Source organism: Prionailurus bengalensis, chromosome C1 (assembly GCF_016509475.1).
Source record: "Prionailurus bengalensis isolate Pbe53 chromosome C1, Fcat_Pben_1.1_paternal_pri, whole genome shotgun sequence".
In the NCBI taxonomy this organism is placed as follows: domain Eukaryota; kingdom Metazoa; phylum Chordata; class Mammalia; order Carnivora; family Felidae; genus Prionailurus; species Prionailurus bengalensis.
In genome coordinates this window covers 151,955,143-151,976,781 of record NC_057345.1, presented here as the reverse complement: position 1 = coordinate 151,976,781, position 21,639 = coordinate 151,955,143, and the positions used below count along the sequence as shown (strand labels likewise).

Below are 21,639 nucleotides of genomic sequence, written 5' to 3'. Positions count from 1 at the left end.
CTGAAGCTGGCATTCTCAATCGCAGTGGGGCCCTATCTTTTGAAAGATAGACTACAAGAGCCCATCTGTAGGAGACCCTAGGGATGCAGACACACTGGCACGGTTCCTGTGTGCATAATGCTAAGTTCCATAAGCTTTTTATAAATGAGCACATTCCCAGTGGCACTATTAGTCACCAAGTGGTGAGAAAAGATTCAGAATGTTGACTTAATTCACAGATAATGCTTCTTCCTGATGTCCTGCTTTGGTCCTACTGGTTGTTTGGTTACAAAACAATAACCGATTAAATGATCAGGGCTTTTTTCCCCTCTCTAAAACTGGTGGTTTTGGTGTCAGATTTCAACAAACTTATAAAGCAGAGATTTTATAACCAGCTCAAAACTTCTATGAAAAATACTATTGAGTTGAACCCATCTTCTTACTGTATGCCTATTACTGTCTTTATTTCCTTGTTACATTCATTTTCAAAGACCAAGGGATACAAGAGAGATGAGACAGTGCCCTGCCCCTGGAGGAGTCACATTTTAAAATCTAAAGAAATAATATTTCAGGAGAGAGCAGAACATGACCCGCTACCTTCATGCTGCCAACTAGTGATCTATGAAACTATTCGATCACACCAAAATAGTTGTTGCAAACAACATCTACCAAGAAGTCATGACAGGGCACAGGCCTAGGAAATCACAGCAAAGGAGGAGAATCCAGGATAGAAGAAGGTGGTGGAAGTGGGCGGCCAGAGGGGAGCAGAGAAGATGGTCCCAGAGCCTAGCCTCTGCCACCAAGGCAACACCAAGCACTGTTTTTCCTAATGTTGCCAGGTACCTTCCCAAGAAATGTCAATCTCGGTGTCAGTTGTTCGCCTATTCTGATGCAATGTGTGGTTTTTAACGAGACCTATTTCTGCCAATCCAGCTCAAGAAGCCACAGAGGACCTTGTCACATGTATGCACAGCACTGTTGAACAAGGATCAAATTAGACATCCTGCAGATGTGGTCAAATTTTCAGTGAGTTCTGATATCCTTCTTTCAATCAGGCGAGATAAAATATTGTTGACAACGAACAGTGGATGAAATGATGGATAAAATACAAGTGCTATTCCCAACTACACTGTGGAAAAGTATCTAAGCTTCTCTAATAGGCATACAGGACCAATAGCAAGGGACAGGATGGAGAATAAGGAGAGGGGCCGTGTCAAAAACCACAAGGAAGCCAACTTAGGCCTCAAGAGATACAGACCCTGGTAAACGGGTCTTTAGGTTTGGGTTTAGTTTAGTTTAGTTTAGTTTTATGCACCAAGAGATACTCTAGTAGGCACAACACTGTTAGAGTTCTTGGTCATCAGATTTCAATACCTTCAACAGACACACCATGAAAAAGCAATGGCTTTGGGAGGGTATTGTTGTTATTAGTGTTGGTGGTTTTTGGATTTCTGGAAGCCACACACTCTGCCAAGTTTCACTGTTATAAAGATGAAAGACATTAACCATTAACCAAGAGGAATTTTTCACATGGAAAGCTACAGACAATCCATCTAAAGGTAAACTTTCATTGCACAATAGTTTGAATCTCATGTTAGGAGGAAGGTATGTTCAAAGAGTAAGAAACAGGGGTGCCTTGGTAGCTCAGTCGGTTAAGCATCCAACTTTGGCTCAGGTCATGATCTCATGGTTTGGGAGTTCGAGCCCCACATCGGGCTCTGTGCTGACAGTTCAGTCTGGAGCCTGCTTCAGATTCTGTGTCTCATTCTCTCTCTGCCTCTCCCCCCACTTGTACTCTGTCTCTCAAAAATAAATAAATGTAAACAAAAATAAAAATAAAAACAAAGAGTAAGAAACAAGTGGTCATATCAAAATACAAAGGATGGTCCTAATTAAAACTGAACCTGCTTAAAGCACACTACATTGTTTTACAACAACTAGGTTTTTTTTTGTGGTGAACAGCATCACCTGACTATACTATTTACTTTAAGGAGTACCTAAAATACTATGACATAAAATTTTTTGCTTGAACCAAAGAAAAGCAGAGAAGGAGTTTGTACTATGGCTCCATTTAGTACAGGAAGAAAAGCAATCTATAAGTTGGTTGTCTCAAATTTTCTACATATTCTCATGGCTGGCATTTTATTTTGAGCTCATAAACCTGGAGTTCCCATTTTTTTAAAAAAAAATCAGAGAAATGCCATATTTTTAATGTGAACGAGTCCATAAGCACATATTTCAATGGGTTTAAGAAATTACCCTTCTCATAATTCTGATTTTCTTCCAAGACCAAAACAGAATTACTGTGAGGATGACTCTATCAGACTGTAGCGGGGATCTTTGGGGAAGGAAGATAAAGCATGTTTTAGAATAAAATATGACTTCTGTTTGAGCCAAGCAAAGAAATACATGAAGATTTTAAAGCCCTGTTACAAGACAGAAAGCATCAATCAGAAGTCTTTGAGGGAGCCTACTGAGTAACTTATATTAACCTCTTTTGGACTAAGTGTTAGAAGTAGTTGTTAAGGATGGAGAGAGGGAGAGGGGGAGGGAGGAAGAGAGGGGAGGGAGAGGGAGAGGGGGAGGGAGGGAGAGAGAAAGAGAGAGAGAGAGAGGTGACTAATTCCAGATTTCTGGGATGAGAAGACTGTGCACATCCACTGTTTGTCTTTTTGGGATAGAGATGACATTGAAGCAGCATGCCATTTTGGGGTGACAAAAACCAGCAACAAGAGATATTCTGTAAGTCTAATGTATCATCTTTTCTGAGCCCATGTTTCCAAATATTTCTCATGAAGCCAGATAAAGCTTGCAGGTTTGGAAGCATGTGGTGCATAAATGGAAGCTCCCAGCTTTGCAATTTCTTAATTCAAGGATAAATTTTCTTTTTTTCCAATATAGAAATTTGATGTCATCACTAAATATGGTGCTGTGCGATTTGTTGATTTATATATGATGTATTTGTGTAAGTCATGTAGGAAAAAAAGTTCACTCAAGCTTCCAACCTTCTTAAAGAGCTGAGTAGTTATAGGAACACCATAAACACTCAGTCCGATACTGGATCTAAGCCCAAGCCTCTCCATGCCTTTTGCCTCCCCAAAACTCACACAGAGAACATAGGCTGACCAGGTTTCTAGAAGACACCATTTAACACAGGAAATACAACCAAGGAATAGGTTTGAGGGAGAGGGTCTTACCTTTGGGGAATCAGCTTCTAGAGTGATTAGGAAGGGGAGCTTATGACAAAAATGTAATATAAAAATTAAGTAGAAAAAGTTAATTTAAGGTCATGAAAATAAAGGAACTTAATAACTAAACACTGTCCCAAATCCCTCAATCACTCTTTAATAAGAAGAGCTATTAGCATAACACAGAGATTTTTCTTCAGATCAGTATCTAAGAAGACTGGATGGTTTGAACGCTTATAAATTCTGGAAAATTCAGTTGGAAATCCTGTGATGACTCTTCATATTTAAGGACACACTCTTCCCCAGCATGCATTTACAACTTAGCATCCACAACTATAGGAGTGGTTTGTAATGTTTGCATACAGAGAAATATGAATGCATAGAACTTTCTGGAGCTGAAAGTTTTGGAGTAAGGAAGTTAAGGAAGATTTTCAGGGAGTTGGAACAGGAACCTGGAAATATGCTAAGTGCAAAATCACCATTACATGTGCATATGGGGCTTAAGAAAGGACAATGGGGGAGTGCAAAATGTGGGCAGATATCTAAGAGGGTTCTGGGAAGTGGGTGATGAGTGAATATAATGGAACTTTATTGCAAAAGAGTAGGCCAAATGAGTGTCCGAAAGTGGCCTGCATTGGGACTCATTTACAGCACCATTCTCCCCACTGTCATAGTTTTGGAATAAGCTTTTAATCTGAAAGGGAGATGTTGAAAAACATACCAACAAATGTGCCAATTACAATTTCTGCCTACTTTTAAAAAGAGTTTTCTGAAATATTTTAGACCTAAATTCAATGGAAGCCAATACTATCCTTTCCCTAATAGATTTCATGTCAGAAAATGATTGGAATCAGTACAAATTCACATTATTTTGGAATTCAAACCTTTTAGAAGGAAAGCTTGACTCCTTATCTTTTGAGTTATCGGCAGTCATCAGAAGGTTCCTCCACAAGGCAGTCTTTGACATTTCATCGGAGATATTGATCACAGATGGATCATCTCTAGATAGGAGTTTACCCAAAATGAAATTTAAAAAAATTAAGTAATTGCAGTTATCTAGTGATAGAAACTAAATATAGGACAGTCTTATACCTTTATACAGTATTTTTCACAGTTAAAAATTAAGAAGTAAATAGTTCTCTCAATTATTTTTTTAAAATCTATGAAAAACAAAAATCTCAACCAAAGATTCTAGTTATATAGACACTGGTTTTGGCTAGAGTTCTCCTAATTCATTTCAAATTACAGAGATGGGTTTCTGTGTGTTTATTGCTTGGGCTCTTGCCCCTACATTCATAGCCGAGCAGATCAACTTCAGTCTCCTGCTCAGACTCTACAGTGGCTCTCACACACTCAGAAACAAAAGCCTGGCAGGGGTGCCTGGGTGGCTCAGTCAGTTAAGCATCTGACTCTTGGTTTCAGCTCAGGTCACTTGCCGTTTGTGAGTTCGAGCCCTTCATTGTGCTCTATGCTGACAGCATGGAGCCTGCTTGGGATTCTCTGTCTCTCTCTTTCTGCCTCTCCCCTACTTTCTGTCTGTCTGTCTCTCTCTCTCTCTCAAAACAAACAAACAAACAAACAAACAAACAAACAAACAAACATTAAAAAGACAGAGAAAGCCTGGTAGGTGGACCATAGGCTCTGTCCCTGCCTTCACCTCCAAGTTCATCTCCTGCCATTACAGCCCTGCTCCTTCTACTCTGGCCACAAGCAGTGGTCTCCCGACTATTCTGGAACACTCTGGACTTGCTGCCTCAGGGCCTCGTATTTGTCCTGTCTTCTGCCTATGATGTTCCTTTACATGGTACAACTCTTTCCCTCCTTTGTTTAAATGTCACCTACTCAGGCCTTTGCTGACTACTGTATTTAAAACTTCTGGGCCACCTGAGTGGCTCAGCCACTTAAGCGTCCAACTCTTGGTTTCAGCTCAGGTATAATCTGTTTGTGAATTCAAGCCCCACGTCAGGTCTGCACTGACAGTGTGGAGTCTGCTAGGGATTCTCTCTCTCTCTGCCCCTCCCCGACTCTCTCTCTCTCCCCCCCCCCAAAATAAACTTAAAAAAATAAAATAAAATTTCTATTTCTATCCACTCAGAGTACCCTCATCCTCTTTTGCTTTTTGTTTTTATTGCACTTTTCACCATCTAAAACACTATCCCATATTACTTGTGCCTTTATTTTTTGCCCCCCCCCACCTCTATTCTACTTGAATATAAGTTTTATGAGGATGACGATTCTTGACCATTCATCTGCTACTGTTTCCCCAAGAGTCAAGCAGAGCCTGACACTTGGTGCCCATTCAATAAATACTGGTTGAATAAATGAAGGCAGTCTGTGTATTTGGCAGATATCTTTCCAAATGACTAGAAAGGCCTTCAATATCAGGGCGCATACAACGCTGGGTGCTATGTTTGCATTTTAGAATGGCACCAATTTTAAGTGATGTCCAGAATTCTCTAAAATATTCCCAGGGCTAGAAACACAACCAAATAGAAGCAGAGATAAATTATAGGCCAAGTCAAAGAAAGTTTCAAGTGAGAAAACAGCCCTCTCCTTACTGCACGAGGAAAAGATACCCTGCTGTGAAAAAAAACCACCTTCTATAGAAATCCTAGGCTGACCTCACATGACCCTCATCAGTGGTTGTTCACAGACAGCAACAAATTAGACTTTTTTAGAGAGACACCAAAGGTCTGGAGCAAAACCTTGGGTCTCACAGGGTCCCTCCCTTCCCAGTCTGGACATGTGTTCTTTTTCGTTCCTCAAATCCAGCAGCCCCTAGTAACTCAAAGCATGAAATCAACCAGTTTCCAAAAGAATGTCATATGGAATACATGTTTTTCACAATATTATGTAACAAAGAGCCTTGTAAGCCGAAGAGTTTAGAAAATACTGGATTGGGGAGCCTGGCTGGCTCAGTCAGTTAAGCGTCTGATTCTTGACTTCAGCTCAGGTCATGATCTCAGGGTTCATGAGTTTGAGCCCCCATTGGGCTCTGTGCTCACAGAGTGAAGTGTGCTTGGGATTCTGTCTCCCTCTCTCTCTGCCCCTCCCCCATATGCGCTGTCTCTCTCTCTCTCTCTCTCTCTCTCTCAAAATAAATAAAAATAAACTTAAAAAAAAGGAAAAGAAAATTCTGATTAAAGAAAATTAAACTTAAAAAAAAAACATACAGCACTACTTAGATTCTTTAATATGCCAATATACACTATGAATCTCCAAATGGAAATGTGGTATGGAAATTTATCTAACCAAAGAATCCTTTTGAGACGGGTACCACATGAGACCAAGTATCTATCTACAGAACACACGTGGGAATTTATTGATTCAATGAAACAATCAACAGGATTTTAAAACTTACATACAGTTTAAAAAAAGATAAAATGTCTTCTCATGTTTAGGTGGTAGATAATTACATTTTAAAAACCTAGGTAATGTGATTTTACAGTCAGACCCTGAAGATCTAGAAGATTTTTCCAATTTTTTTGGTAAATACTACAATAAATTCTTTCCAGAGGGAAAAGTTTTCTCTGCTTTTTTATTGGCATGGTCTTAAATTATCCTTAAGTGCTTCAATATCTATATATCTGTATGTAATTTTTGGCCAGATACGTTTTTAAGTTTTTATTATAACTCACAGGCATTTGCATTCTTTTGTTATGTCTTTGTGCATAAAGAAGATAGGCATATTTTGGAAGAGTTACATAAATACTTCCTAAAATGGCTGGTAGATGTGAATCCTTGAACTCAGGAAATAGATCATCTCTTTGGAAGTGCCATTTTTTAGGGGTAACTTCCCAGAGTTCAAACATTTACCAGTGATCAATTTAGTGAATACCTAGCTCATTTATCCTGGAATTGAATCTTGACCAGTCGTCAACTGATACTTTTAGAGCTTTTGTATACATTATAAAATATGAGAAGAAAAGACTTCAGACAACAGTCCCCTGCCCCCCTTCATTTTCAGCCACTTGCCCCTACTCACGCAGCTACCAGTGTCAGAACTTAGTTCTAGGACAGGGTAATCTAAGTCCTACTTCCATTTCTTTCTATTCTAACACAGCTTCAACAAACCTTTGTAGGAATGCACACAGTTCACAATTCTTAAGTAAAGTATACAACAACACATTTCATGACTCCAAGTGGTGTGCTTTTCCACGCATATCTTACCTATAGTGCCCTTCCAATGGGAGCTGTACTGTGCCCTCATCTTCCATAGCTAGCATACTTTGTTCTTCCTGGAAAGACAAATGTAAAACATACAAAGTGAACCTGATGAATCTCCATTTTACATTAAAGAAGAAACACAGATTAATGTTTCACTATCTCATTAACCTCAGGACCTTCCACTTTGTTTGCATTTATTAATGCTAGCACAGGTCCTTTCGATAAAGTATCAGCTACCAAGAACATAAGTAATTAATGAGAGTCCCCTACCACAAAGTAATTTAAATGCTAACAACAATCTCCTTCATGTCACTCAATGTAAAACGTGGTTAATTTCCAAGCAGATTTTTAAAAATAATCTACATTTTAAAAGGAAAAGAGTACGGGTAATGTAATTGTTTTCATTGTTATAAAGTGTACATTACATTCCCAGAATGCTCTGTTAGAAGGGAATGAGGATGTATTTAGAGAGGTGGTTCTCAAACTTTATTGTACATCAGAATCACGTAGAGGGCTTTAAAAAATATACAGATTGCCAGGCCCCACCTCCAGAGTCTCTGATTCAGTGGGTCTGGAGTAGGGCCCAAGAATTTACCTTTTCCAGTGACTTTCCAGGTGATGCTGATTATGCTGGTCTAAGGACTACACTTTGAGAACTCCTGCTCTAGAGATTTGGAAAGAGACAGGAGAAGATGCCTTCCTGTATGGACCAAACACAGGTGTGTTTTCCACTAGACACATCTTAGGCTTTAGTTTTGACTCAGATTTCTTCTTACAATGACAATATCCTACCCTTCCCCAACAAGTAGGGATATTTCATATAATCATTTCTTCATCTATAACACTTTAAAAGCATATCTTTATGATAAAGATAACCTTATGCTACCATATTAAAATGTCCTGGTTTAGGGGAGCCTGGGTGGCTCAGTCAGTTAAGTATCCGACTTCGGCTCTGATCATAATCTCATGGTTCGTGAATTCAAGCCCCATGTCAGGCTCTGTGCTGACGGCTCAGAGCCTGGAACCTGCTTCGGATTCTGTATCTCCCCCTCTCTCTGCCCCTCCCCTGCTCGTGCTCCGTCTCTCTCTGTCTCAAAAATAAATAAACAATACAAAAATAATAAAATAAAATATCCTGGTTTAGTTTTCAATAATGTTATCAACCTTTTTCTATCCACCAAAATATTTTACTTATCTGTAGATTGCAGCTTCTATTTAATGCATTTATTCTTCAAATGAGTCAATTACCAATGCTTAAGTTCAGAGAACAATGTGGGGCCATTTCAAGATGTTAGAATCATTGGTTCTAAGTCCAAAAATGGAATTTTATTTATTCTATTGTATTTATTGTTTTATTTGAGTCCAGTTGAGACACGAGACTATTAGTTTCAAGTGTACACGTAGTGACTCAACATCCCTACATCCCTATATGTTATGCTGTGCTCACAAATGTACCTACCATCTGTCACCATACAACACTATTATAGGATCATTGACTATATTCCCTGAGCTGTGTCCTTTATCCTGTGACTTGTTCATTCCGTAATTGGAAATCTGTATCTCCCACTCCCCTTCACTTATTTTGCCCGTCCCCTACCCCTTCCCTCTGGCAACCATCAGTTTGTTCTCTGTATTTATAGTTGATTCTGCTTTTTGTTTGTTTATTCATTTGTTCTGTGTTCTAGATTCCACATATGAGTGAAATCATATGGCATTTGTCTGTCTTAGTCTGGCTTTTTTCACTTAGTATACTACCCTCTAGGTCTATCCATGTTGTCCCAAATAGCAAGACTTTATTCCTTTTTTGTGGCTGCGTAATATAGAAATGGAATTTTTAAGTTAGAGGTGAAGAGCTAGATGATTTCTTGACCAAATGGGAACTGAAGAGAGAAAATAGGGTGGGCCTGGAGGCTTAGCAGTAGGTTGCCTGATCTAAGTCAGCTTCCAGAAAGACTTGATCTTTGGCTGATGTCATTTCTGGCAGGCAAGGCTGTTCCTAACATTATCCTCAATATACGGACCCTGGCCTCAAGATGCTGCCTCATCTGAAGAGCCCTTGTCATATTTCTCGTTACTTAAAGATACAGTGTTTTCCATCTAGAGCCTATTCAGCTAACCTATGACTACTAAATGTAATGTGGGGGCAGGTCTCATTTTCACTCTTGGAATGCTCTCTGTACACATCCAATCTACTGACCAAGGCACGCTCCCCTCCACTGGGACCTTATCCATCCTGCATACAAATATCTATGCCCAGTCTCTGTGGTGTACTAATGGAGAGGCCAGAGAGTACATGTCTCTGCTACTTCTCTACTTATAAGTTCCCACCCACACCCCCAACCAAAAACCCTATGCTACATTTATACTCTGTGGTACTAATGCACCTGTCTGTTTCTCCCTTGCATTACAGGAACTAATCCTATTCTCTTTCTCTCTTGTTCCTCAGGGACATTTGTTCTTTTAAGATTCATCTGATATACTTTACTACTTGTGTATTATGCCTATTTCTCTTGTCAATGGAAGGACTATTAAAACTAATTCGAAATGAGTAGACAGCAACCATTGGTTGGAAATTACACATTTTAGCATTTGAGCAGAGTTAATCTGCTGCCTGGAAGAAGGCATGCCTTGCAAATGGGTTAGTCACTATATTTGGAACATAATACATATGTCATATTAACTTATATGCACAATACTGAGGCCATGGACAGAGCATATGTATTCTTGCAGGTAAAAAAGTTTACTTCTGCTATAGAAAACATTACCTTAATGCACATGGAAGGACATAAAGAGAAAACAGTCAGTGATCCCAAATGCTATTTAAGTAAAACCAAGATACAAACAAAATGCAATTCTCTCCTTGTCCACTGAAAGGTAAGCTTGGCATATCGTATGTTTTCTGACTAACTCGGAATCAAATGTCAGGAAGGCGTGTCGAAAGGTTTAATAAAGAGTACCATTCAAAAAGCAGAAGAGAAGAACAGCGTCACCAGCGCTTGGGTTACCTGGCAGCAGAAAACGAGGGCTCAAGATTGAACGTAACAGCCAAAAATTGGACCAAAGCTTTGGGAACAATTTTGTTTTTTCCTCAGATGATTTTCCACTTTTCTCTCCAATTGCTTTCAATAATTATTTTGCACTCTGTGGCTTGTTAGCATGTGTGGGCTTTATACTAGTCATAATTCTATCCAAACAAAAACTCATCACCTCTAAAGATAGCATTTCCAAGCCATGCTTATCTGAAGAAAAGGGGTGGCAGAGCAGCCGCTGCCTTGGGTGCCAGAAGGAAGCTGGGTGGGCCCCCGAGCCCAGGGACAGAGGGCCGGCTGCATCCCAGGCAGCGCTGTGAGGAAGCCAAAAATCTGAGACTTTCTGGGGAGGAACAGTCAAATCAGGCATTGGCCGTCACGACAATGACAACCTAGTTTATCTCAATCGTACAGGAACAGAGAGTGAGAGCACCCAGCTAAGTGCTACTTGTAAGTCAGAAGAACCTTGAAATGAGTTCCATTCAGCACTCCGCTCATACGGGGTCCCTCAAAAAATATGCTGAATTCTACAACATGGTGAAGATAGTAAAGGATGATGATCAAAGTGGACCCACGGACATTTGAAGGGTTTTGCCAGTTTGACTAAAGGGCTACTCATGCTGTGATTTGAATGCTCTCTTTTCACTAAGATAGTCAAAGCATTTGTCAGATACTGAATTGCTGAAAGATAGTCAATGCTATATCCAGTAAAAGGCAGGAAAATTGAGGGTTAAAACAATGAATCTAATTTATAGCACTCAAACATTTACTGAGCATGTATTATGTGCAAGGCACACAGTGGAAAATCCGGGAGCCATTCACGAATCCATTTGTCAAATATTAAGCATAACCTACATGACAGCAGTCTGCTAGGTGCCCGCGATACAGCAACAAAGAGACAGACACTCTACTCTCAGAGGATGAGAAGGGTCATTGTAAAAAAATACAAGAAGAGGGGCGCCTGGGTGGCGCAGTCGGTTAAGCGTCAGACTTCAGCCAGGTCACGATCTCGCGGTCCGGGAGTTCGAGCCCCACGTCAGGCTCTGGGCTGATGGCTCAGAGCCTGGAGCCTGTTTCCGATTCTGTGTCTCCCTCTCTCTCTGCCCCTCCCCCGTTCATGCTCTGTCTCTCTCTGTCCCAAAAAATAAATAAATGTTGAAAAAAAAATTTTTTTTTTAAATACAAGAAGAGAGGAAGTAGTATCTGGGCCAGTCTTATTTGATCAGTTTAGTAGAAGAAAGGAAGAAATTCTAGAAACAGTGCAGGCCAAGAATAAAAAGTAGAAATAAATAAGATGTGTTTGTATGACAATGAACAACCAGACTGGCCTGAGCCAAAGGCCTGTGCCGAGTGGAAAACAAAACTGGAGTTAAAATGTGGTATGTTTTGATTAGTAGGATGTATGAATCTGAGTTATATTTTGTGATAGCATAAAAAATAATTTGTGTATCATGACAAAATGCTCTACCTTTAGTGAAATAGGTAGCACCTTTACTATATCCACTTCTCATGCAAAGTCTATACCTACGTAGGAACCCCCAAGAAGCTCAAAGTACAAACAAAGCAGAGAGCCAGTGTTCACAAAGATGGCTAGAATATTAGAGAAAATATTCATTAATTTTAGAATTCATTGATCTCAAAAAATGGAAGCGACTTTAGTGATCAAGTCTGACCCCTTTAGTTTATCCAAAAGGAAAACAAAGTCTACAGGACATAAGAAGTGTCAGACCATTTTCTTCTTTGATTACTAATAGAATAGAAAATGCTGCAAACATTACACACACACACACACACACAAACTCTGAAAACCATAAAACTTGACATTTCTAAGAGCTATGTATTAAAATTTCCAACAGATAGAAGAGCCATTACATACAACTACTCACTTCAACAATGAAAGCTAAAGGTATAGTCTATATAGAATTTACATAAATAATTGGATGCAACATATATTTTTTCATCAGAATATTTGCTTCAGTATCTCTAAGTGACTTACCTAAATTACTACAAAATTCAGAAATTTTGATAGTGGAACCTTGGATTTAGAAGATTATATTCTGGAGAACCAGATACTGTGGTTTTAGAAAAGGCCTTATCTCAAATTTTAGCATGCAGCAGAATGACCCGGATGTCTGGTTAATACAGATTTTTGGACCGATCTGCAGAGTTTTGATTCAATAGGTCTGGAGTATGGTCCAAGAATGTGCATTTCTAAGAAGTTGCCTGGTGTTGGCTGATGCAGCAGAGGTCCTAGGACGACACTTTGAAAAAATCACTGCTTGAGGAAGAAGAATATGCTTGCCTCACTCTAAGATTCAATTACAAATAACATTTGCCTGTGTAATAATTAGGCCATGTTTCCCAAATCCACAACCAATTCTCATCTTTCTTAGCAGTAAGATCTGCTCTGTAATTTGTTTAACTGCACTTGTTCTTAGTTTGTTTTTTGCATCTTCTTGGCCTTGCTCATGATCCTTCTTCATACAGATCACAATTCTCACTTGCCTCTTGTTTTATTCCCATAGCATATATGTTAGAGTGAACCTCCCATAAACCAAGAAGTGTCAATATCATGATCACTGCCCAGAGCTGGATTTCCAGGATTTATCTAACATTAACTGCCTTCTGCCCCCACCCAGGAGCAAACATTCTGCTGGGGCTTTCTGCTTTTAACAGCAGCCCTTTTGTCAAATGTGTACAATGTCCTAGAGAATATTTAAGTAGAAAGGAAGGCATGTTGGTACTCTGAGCACATTTGGACATCCAGAATTTGATTCTGCAGTCTTCCCTTTACACAGAGCAATGTGCAAAATGTCAGGGTTCCAATATTCATTTCTATCCTGATTATAATCCTTTCTTTCTAAAAACTGAAGCATATGCATATGCATATGCATGAAGTACATGAAAATTTGGAACAGAAGCTCTGCGACCTTGGACTGGCCTGTGTAGCTATTTATTCTGCTTAACTCATTATTGAATTTTAAGGTCAAACTAATGTTTTCTCAATGCCATGAGACCAGAAGCAGGCTACTGATAAGAAAACCCTAGAGTATAAAGGTACAAGCTTGTAACTATCATCAAAAGGACAAAAGGTGAGCCTACTTTAAATTCAAGTCTCAGGGAGCTGAACATTTTCTGCTATTTACCATCTTTCCAGATCACAATCAAAGTTACTCAATTAATTTGAGCAATTGCAGAAATGCAGCATTTCTGGAGAACTTGTCCGTTTACCACCTGAATGCACAATTTCTTGGAAGACTGGGCCTTGGTATAAGATGCCACAGTAAGAAGATGAGATCCTTCAGTGGAGTCCATAGCCTCAAGAAAATGAAATACCGAGATCTGGGTGATCAAATAGAAAATCAACCAGAATTTAAGTTGGTTAAATCCTTCTTAAATCCTTCTTAAAATCTTCCCGTTCTCTATACTAATCATACACGTTTAATAACTAATTCCAAGTTAGAAAGTGAACATCTTTAAACGTCCTTTTCTCTCTCCACTTGTTGGATGGAGAATTACCTTTCTTTGCATTGGTCAGAACTATATTTTAATATAATTAAATTATGAATTATTTCTTCACTGTATTACTGATTCTCTTGTTTCTTTCCATGCACTGAGATTCGCATGAAAGCATCATTATATTAATCTATTTGAGACTTTAAAGGTCTGTAAATCTGCCTGATTAATGTATTATTGCAAGGCATCTCCCCCACTTTTTCTCATACTCTGATCTGAAGGATACAAGGACAAATTTGCCTCAATAAATCTTTAATCTATTTTTGTATCCTTTTGGAAGACATGGAGTCTGAGAAATTTAGTAATATTTGATTACTTCTAAAATATTTATCTTCATAATCAAAAAATAGTAAACACCCATTGGAATACAGTGGGCCTATAATGTAAAAAGGTTGGAAGCTTATTAAATAGGGTCTCTTTCTAGCTGAGATTAATAAATTCCAAAATGGTATCTGGCACACATTTATACCACACCATATATATGCAGCTTCAGGAGAGGTTCTGAGCAGTGGAAATAAGGGAGAATCTAAACTTTTCTTTAAATGACAAAAGGAGAGAAAATTAAATATAATATATGTGATGTATACATTATACAACTTTTCATTTTACAAAGTTCTAGAACAGCAAGGATGCTCCATGGTATGGTAAGGCCTAAAGAGTACGCTCTGAAAGAGATGATTATATGGCTGGGGCTGTTGCTAACTTTCTCTGTGGAGCTAGTGGAGACATTCGAAATCAAAGCAAGAAAGTAAAGCAAAACTACATTTAGAAGTTACTGCTTTAATATACTTAATATCATTCTCATTATCAGAAAGACTCAGAAAAAGCTCATGGTCAAAGAGTTTTATATTCAAAATCATCTTCTTTGGAATTTAAACTTTTTTGGGTATTGTTTTCAAGAATAATTGCTGAATAATTTTAATTACATCAAGTATGGATAATTTAAGCCGTTTGAATTTTTATGTTCCAGTGTCCATCTTATTTACATTTAATTTATACCAAATTCTATCATATTTTTCTTGAATCCTATCTGAGGAGGACGCCAAACCTTTACTTAAGCCCTAAAATGCAATATCATACTTAAGGCATTGGTTTTAAAAACCTTTCATAGTTAGGGGCACCTGGGTAGCTCAGTAGGTTAAGCACCTGACTCTTAATCTCAGTTCAGTCAGGTCATGATCTCATGGTTTGTGAGATCAAGCCCCCCATCTGGCTCTGTGCTAACAGTGCAGAGCCTGCTTAGGATTCTCTCTCCCCCTCTCTCTCTGCCCCTCCCTTGTTTGCACTCTTGTCTCTCTCTCTCTCAAAACAAATAAATACATTTAAAAAACAAATCTCTTATAACTAGGGGCACCTGGGTGGCTCAGTCGGTTAAGTATCCCACGTCAGCTCAGATCATGATCTCGCCCCACTTCAGACTCTGTGCTGACAGCTCAGAGCCTGGAGCCTGCTTCAGATTCTGTGTCTCCCTCTTTCTCTGCCCCTCCCCTTCTCATGCTCTGTCTCTCAAAAACAAATAAATGTTTAAAAAAATTTTTTTAAATCTCTCATAAATAAGAACATATCAAAGAGAAAACTTAAGAAAAATGATAATTTTATAATATGATATTTCAATGTTGTATTAATATTACTAGAAGTATGATTTTAAGTATTCATTCTACATTATTTGGAAAAATTAAAATAATCATTCAAAATTAAGGTACATCATTATGATCAATCTCTAAAGCGGGGATCCATTGTCAGCAATGGGAGACCATGGAAAAGCAGCCCATATTTGTAAAAACATCTGAGCAGAAATTTCATTAGACTTTGGGGCCTAGTCTGACTTTAACTAATGACTGAGGAAAAATTAAAACCATTGGAATGTTTGCAAACAAATTCCCCAAAGGAGAGAGGAATAAAACCTTGGCTTGAGAAATTATGCTGTAGATAGGAAACTGAGTACATTTACTGACTGCCTAGTAGAAAAAATGGTGGAAAAAATAATGCACAATTCTTACCAAATATTTTCTTTCCAGATGAAAGAAATGGAAATTTTGTTCTTATGTTTTATAATCTATGGGCTCAATCATTCTGGTAGATAGTATAGTGGTCATTTTTTTTATTTATACTCTAGTTTTTATAGAAAATATTTTTAATGTTATGATTACTAGCCTTCAAAAGAGACCCAGACTTACATATGAACTTCAAATATGCCATAAAACTTAAAACAAATGGTCTTAACACATGAAACAGAATAGGATAAATCAGTAGTCCAAGGAAGTAATTAAATCCCAAAATTCTCTCAAATCACATTTACTCAATCTTAAATCACTTTGAAAGCAGGTCAGATCAGCGTAAGCATTTAATCAATTTCAAAAAAAAACACCCTAATTATATATTTTAATTAGAATTAGGATCTGTCCATTAAAACTTAGTTCCTTAGAAAAATACCAAGAGGACTAATATCTCTTTTTTTCCTTCTCACATATTCAACCAAAAAGCAGTCACTGCGGGACCATAACTTGGAAATAGTTAAGCATCAGTAAGGTTCTGCCATCCACAAGGGAGGGAATAGAAAAGCAAAGCTTACAATTTGGAGGATAATGAAGTACAAAGTGTTTTCTTATTTCACTAGGGTTTGGTTTTCTCATGTAAGGTCTGTGCTCAAGTTTCAAGTTTATGATTTTAAACATTAACCCTCCAAACATTAATAATCCACCTGTGGTTGTTAGTAACTGCTAACTATCTAAATATAAACATGGGATTGATTTTGCAAAGAGCTGTTACTATGCAAGTGCTCCTTTTTTGTCTCTTTATAAGATACTGATTTTGCTCAGACTTACTTCTTTTTCAGCATCTTCTAGTTTCTTTTTCTTACTCTCGGGCATTAAATCATCCAACCAGCTGAGTTCCCGTTTTGTAAACAGAAAGTCCATCAATTTTCTCACAAATACCAGAGCTAACACCTGAAGTAAACAATAAGATAGTTTAAAACAGGGAAAAAATTAAAATGGGAGATGTAGCTTTGGTTCTTGATGGAAACAAGTCAATTTCAATTAAGACTGAGATTAAAGTGGCACTTGAAGTCATGTGTGTATGAGACACTGTACCTTTGCATCCTTCAGTTCCTTTTCTTACCACATCCCCAGAATAACAGCTCTGATTTTGCCCAGTAAAGGAGTCTCTTAAAGAGGCCATTAAAAAAAAAAAAAAAAAAAAGCCCTACAAAATATATTGGATTGTTTCCTTTGATAGATGTAATTAATAATTTGCATTATTTTAATGAACATTAAACCATTCTTATCTGTGATAATATTTTAAATTATTTATAGTCACTGAAATTCAGTATTTGAATGCAGTATTTGAAATTTATATGAAATATTTCATAAAATTTAATTTTAAAATCCCCCTAGTTTTTCAGATCTGCTAGTGCTACATCTTTAATGCTACATTTTCAAAGTTTACATTTTTCTACCTAACTTCAATTAATTCAAACCACTGTGAATATTCAGAATGATAGAGACAAAACTAATATGAATCACTAAAATTCATATATAATCTCAAACTCTATCTTAGTCACTAGTGTTAGTAACTCAAGTTTATGCCATGGTTTCCAATAATAGTTCAAAATGACTCTATTGTTCCAATTTCAGTTTTATGTGTTTCCAAAGCAGAAAATCAGAGGAGGAGAAAAAAAAAGTGGACTTAAAAGTTTCTTACCATCATGGGAAAGACAATAGCAGCTCTTGAAACTTTTATTATCCACAAAAGGCCAAGGCAACTCATCTGAATAACTGTGAAGAGATGGACTTTTCGAAGTGGTACATGCCTTAGGTATATAAAATCTGGCTGATGTTTTGCAGGCATCCAGAAGAGCTTTATTCTATCAAAGAACTAAAAGATAAACAGACTAAATTTCTTTTTACAGACAACAATACAAGTAGGACAAGTAGATGTTCAATATGGTCCAAAATATGGTACATCTGGATCACACTTAAGTTGACCTCTGGGCATCAGGACAATGGGATTGCCATGCATACACTCTGAAATGCACAATTTCAGTTTCATAGCATTCCACATTTTCTTGAATATGGAGACAGGCCATAACTTAGAAGAGTTTAAAAATATTAAAGTCAATGCTAAATGTTGCTACTTGGAAGAGTATAGCCTTGAGAGAAAAAAGAAAATCATCATCCTCTTTCTCATTATCACATCACAATTAGCTTGGGGATTCCTTGGCTCCCATACTCTCTCCTCTCCTGAAAGAGCTCATCCATACCCAAGGTTCAAATTTCACATGCTTGTTAGAGACTTCTAGACCTAGGTCTCTACTTCAGCACTCTTGGTCTTGCTCTCTCTCTCTCTCTCTCTCTCTCCTGAGCTCTCGACCCAGATCCTGCTGCTGAGTAGGATGTTTTGATTCTGTTGTTTTGGCCTTGACACTTCGACCCCCAACAAGGTTTTGAGGTTGTCTTTAGAAACACAAACACCTTAACCACAAAGACTTAACCTAGATGAATTACTGTTAATAAAGTATTTTCCAGAGCAAACTTTGTTAATTTGATTTCTTGATCAATTTCCTATAGTGCACGGTCAAATCATTTACAATTTTTTCAACTGTATTTTATTATTAGTTCTGTTTAAGTCTTACCATGAAGGTAGTCCAATTATTTTTTACTATATATTATTGTTACAATTTTGATTTTGAGACCATTTTTATGTACCAACGCAAAATTTCCCAATTCAAATTTTATATATGAAATTTTCACAAGAAGTTTAAATCTTCAATCACATTCTACTTACTAACATATTTTACTGCAGGTTAGTTTTATTCTATGTGGAGCGTTTTGTTTAATATTTCTCAGGCCGATTTTTGCAGTTTCCAATGTTTCCAACAAGAAGTGATTATTTAGAAAATGATGGTTTCAATCACTGTCAGTTCTTTCATACCATTTCTACAGTAATATCTATTATGCATCTTCAAAAGACTGATATTTGATCTTATCTTTTAGCTAATTTATGAAAAAATTGTAAGCAATTCTCATCAGGTATTCCAAAATCAATATGCCAAGCGACAAATACCCATGGAGTAAAATGTCAGGGCCAAACATCCTTTTTTTTTTAACCAAAACTTGCTATATATATATATATATATATATATATATATATATATATATATATAATAAGAATCTCAAACTCAACATAAACCCATCTTTTCTTCTGTGTTCCTTGACTTATGGCACAGCATGACCTTTCTTCCCTCAGTCATCTAAACCAGAATCATATGTAGGTTAGTTCATCCACTGTTCAGGTATTTATTTATATTCATTAATACCTTCTGAAATCATTTATTGAAAACCTTCTATGCCAAGTACCAAGTGCTGAATTTCTTTTTCTTGGTTTATCCTTCTCCATATTGTCCCCAAACATTTCATTAGCTCTTATTTCTATCTCTTAAATATCTCTTTAAATTACATGTCATTAAAGAAAATTTGGTGATTGGTGGAGGTGGGAATAGGGAGGAAATAAAGTAAAATCTCTGGCTCATAACTGAATGTTTCAGTTTCGATAGAACTTGTTTTTCCCAGCTATCATTTCTCCATTTGTGAAGCTGTTATTGCATAAGTGTTCTTCAGTGTGTGGGTGCTTCCATTGTTATTGCTTAAATGGCACATTTGCTTTACTTTGGATTCCTGAAGTGTTGGAATGAATATAGATGTGGTTATATATCTGAGTATAGAAACAGCATTCATAAGAACACTGTGATCTGTTTTTTCTGCCATGTTGCACAGTGAGAAGCCTAGATAATATGTTTCATAATATTGCCAAACAGGTAGCATACAGGTTCCTTCAGCATATAGGGTAACTAAGTAACCTGCTCCTGGAACTGTTGGTACCTAGCACATGCTTATTACTACTCAAGTAACGATAATCATGACACATGTATCCTGAGTTTTGCATTTGGCTTTTATCTTGCCCTAATCTCAATATTCCACTCCCCCACCCAGTTAGCCCAAATAGGAATTTCAACTTCCTGAGTTCGGGGTTCACTTAAATTTTCACTAACCCTGTTCTCAGCGTGAGACCCTGCTTGCTGTTTCATTCGTGCTATTTAAAACTCATTTTACTTTTCTCATGGGCCTTTAATAAAGTTTTCCTCAATTTTCAATTGAGAGATTCACACCCCAAATAATTCCAAAACCTGACATTCTTGTTTAGTTCTAAACCTCATGGGTATAAAATCACGTGAGTGGAATTAGGAGGAAAAATCTGTTGAAACCTATCAAAATGATTTTACTTTGTTTCTTAAACTTCTGCTGCTGTATTTATGTGAGCCTGGGGCCTAATAATAAATACTTTTCACTTACAGATGAAATTAGTGCTCGTGGAACTTTTGCCAAAGGCAAAAAACAAACAAAAAACCCCACAAAAAACAGTAAAACAAATAAAACCTCTTCGGTACTCTTCCCTATCTGCTTTATCAAACCAATTCTTTCAAAATACATTTTTCATACATGAAATTATAAATGAGCAAGTTAAATCCAATTTGAGTAAAATTGAAATGCATAACACTTCTCAACCATTTCCCTCTCCCAGGTAAATTTCACCCAGTGTCAGGAAAAAACAGTCATAGTATCTATTTGGGATGTCCAGTGATCTTTCAATGACTTTGTATTGAAGTTTTGCCTCAGTTCTGACTTCCAGTACTTTCCTAAGGCTGAAGTGCTTTTTCTTCCCTCAAAGTCAGAAACTGGTTAGTTGTTCATTCAGGAAGAGATTTCTGTGCTGCCTGTCCCTCAGTGTCAAGAATTTAGCTAAGCTATCCCCCATGGTATTATCGCCTTGGTATCCGTTCTGTTTGGCTAAGCAGCCTGTGGTCACCTGAATTGACAACTAGCCCCTCATGTAAACACATGCCCTGGACTACAGCCGGCAGACTAACAAGCAAATGTAAGGTTCTGAGATGGCTCCCCGAAATGTCCTTACAATAAGCACTCTCCCCTAACTCCCACAGCCTTCCCCTTGTGTGCTCCTTAGAAAAGACCCCCATGGGGCTTCCCAAAACCCTGCTCTTTTTATTTAAATTGATCAATCAGCCTTAGACCAGGAACCCCAAAGCACTTTATCCACATATCCAAATAAAGGCACGTGGCCCAGGTCTTGATTCTTTCTCTGTCTGTACTCTGCCTTGACTTCCTCATGTGGTCCCTTCAGGTGTGCCAGGTACTTCCTCCAGGACCTGTGAGTGATGAATTACCTATTTCAATTTCTCTTGTAGTCTACCGTTGAACCACGGCTTGCCATCCAGCACCCTGTGCTCCATTAACAAGTGTGAAATTTGACAAAATCATAATAACCAGGTGACCTTTCTTTCATGTATTTGAACAGCAATGAGACTAGTAGTGTCATAGGAAAAGCAGCAATTTATGTATTCCTTTTGGCCAACAAAAAATAAATTTATTTTCAATAAATAGCCCTCAGAATTCGTCTCCTTTCAAGAGAACTTTAGTGCTTCAGATCAATAATGTTAAGTTATAAGACAAGATTATTCAAAGGCAAATTTAAGTAGAAATCTGCCTCTGTCCTTGTGTGGCATTCTTCCCTGTGTCTCTCTGTGTCCTCTCTTCTTAGAAGGATGCCAGTCACTGGATTTAGGGTGAAGATGAGCTCATTTTGAGTTCCAAAACTAATCCATCTCCAAGACTCTATCTTTAAATAAGGTCACATCCTGAGTTTCCAAGCGGGCGTGAATTTGGGGGAAGCACTATTCAAGCACC

The 21,639-nt window shown here is 37.7% G+C and overlaps 1 protein-coding gene across 7 annotated transcripts in view; it reads right to left on the bottom strand.

Annotated features, from left to right (window-relative positions):
* Window positions 1-21,639, bottom strand: part of SLC4A10 (solute carrier family 4 member 10) — a 297,649-nt gene that overhangs the window by 3,927 nt on the left and 272,083 nt on the right. For 5 of the 7 annotated variants that reach the window (XM_043576897.1, XM_043576896.1, XM_043576894.1 and 2 more), the window contains 4 exons: window positions 17,582-17,755; window positions 16,705-16,827; window positions 7,338-7,405; window positions 4,052-4,168 (listed from right to left, as the gene is read on the bottom strand). In XM_043576897.1, coding sequence (XP_043432832.1) covers window positions 4,052-4,168; window positions 7,338-7,405; window positions 16,705-16,827; window positions 17,582-17,755 — 482 coding nt within the window. Of the gene's footprint in view, window positions 1-3,176; window positions 3,216-4,051; window positions 4,169-7,337; window positions 7,406-16,704; window positions 16,828-17,581; window positions 17,756-21,639 lie in introns of all 7 variants that reach the window. The other 2 variants (XM_043576899.1, XM_043576898.1) reach the window with 2 other exon arrangements.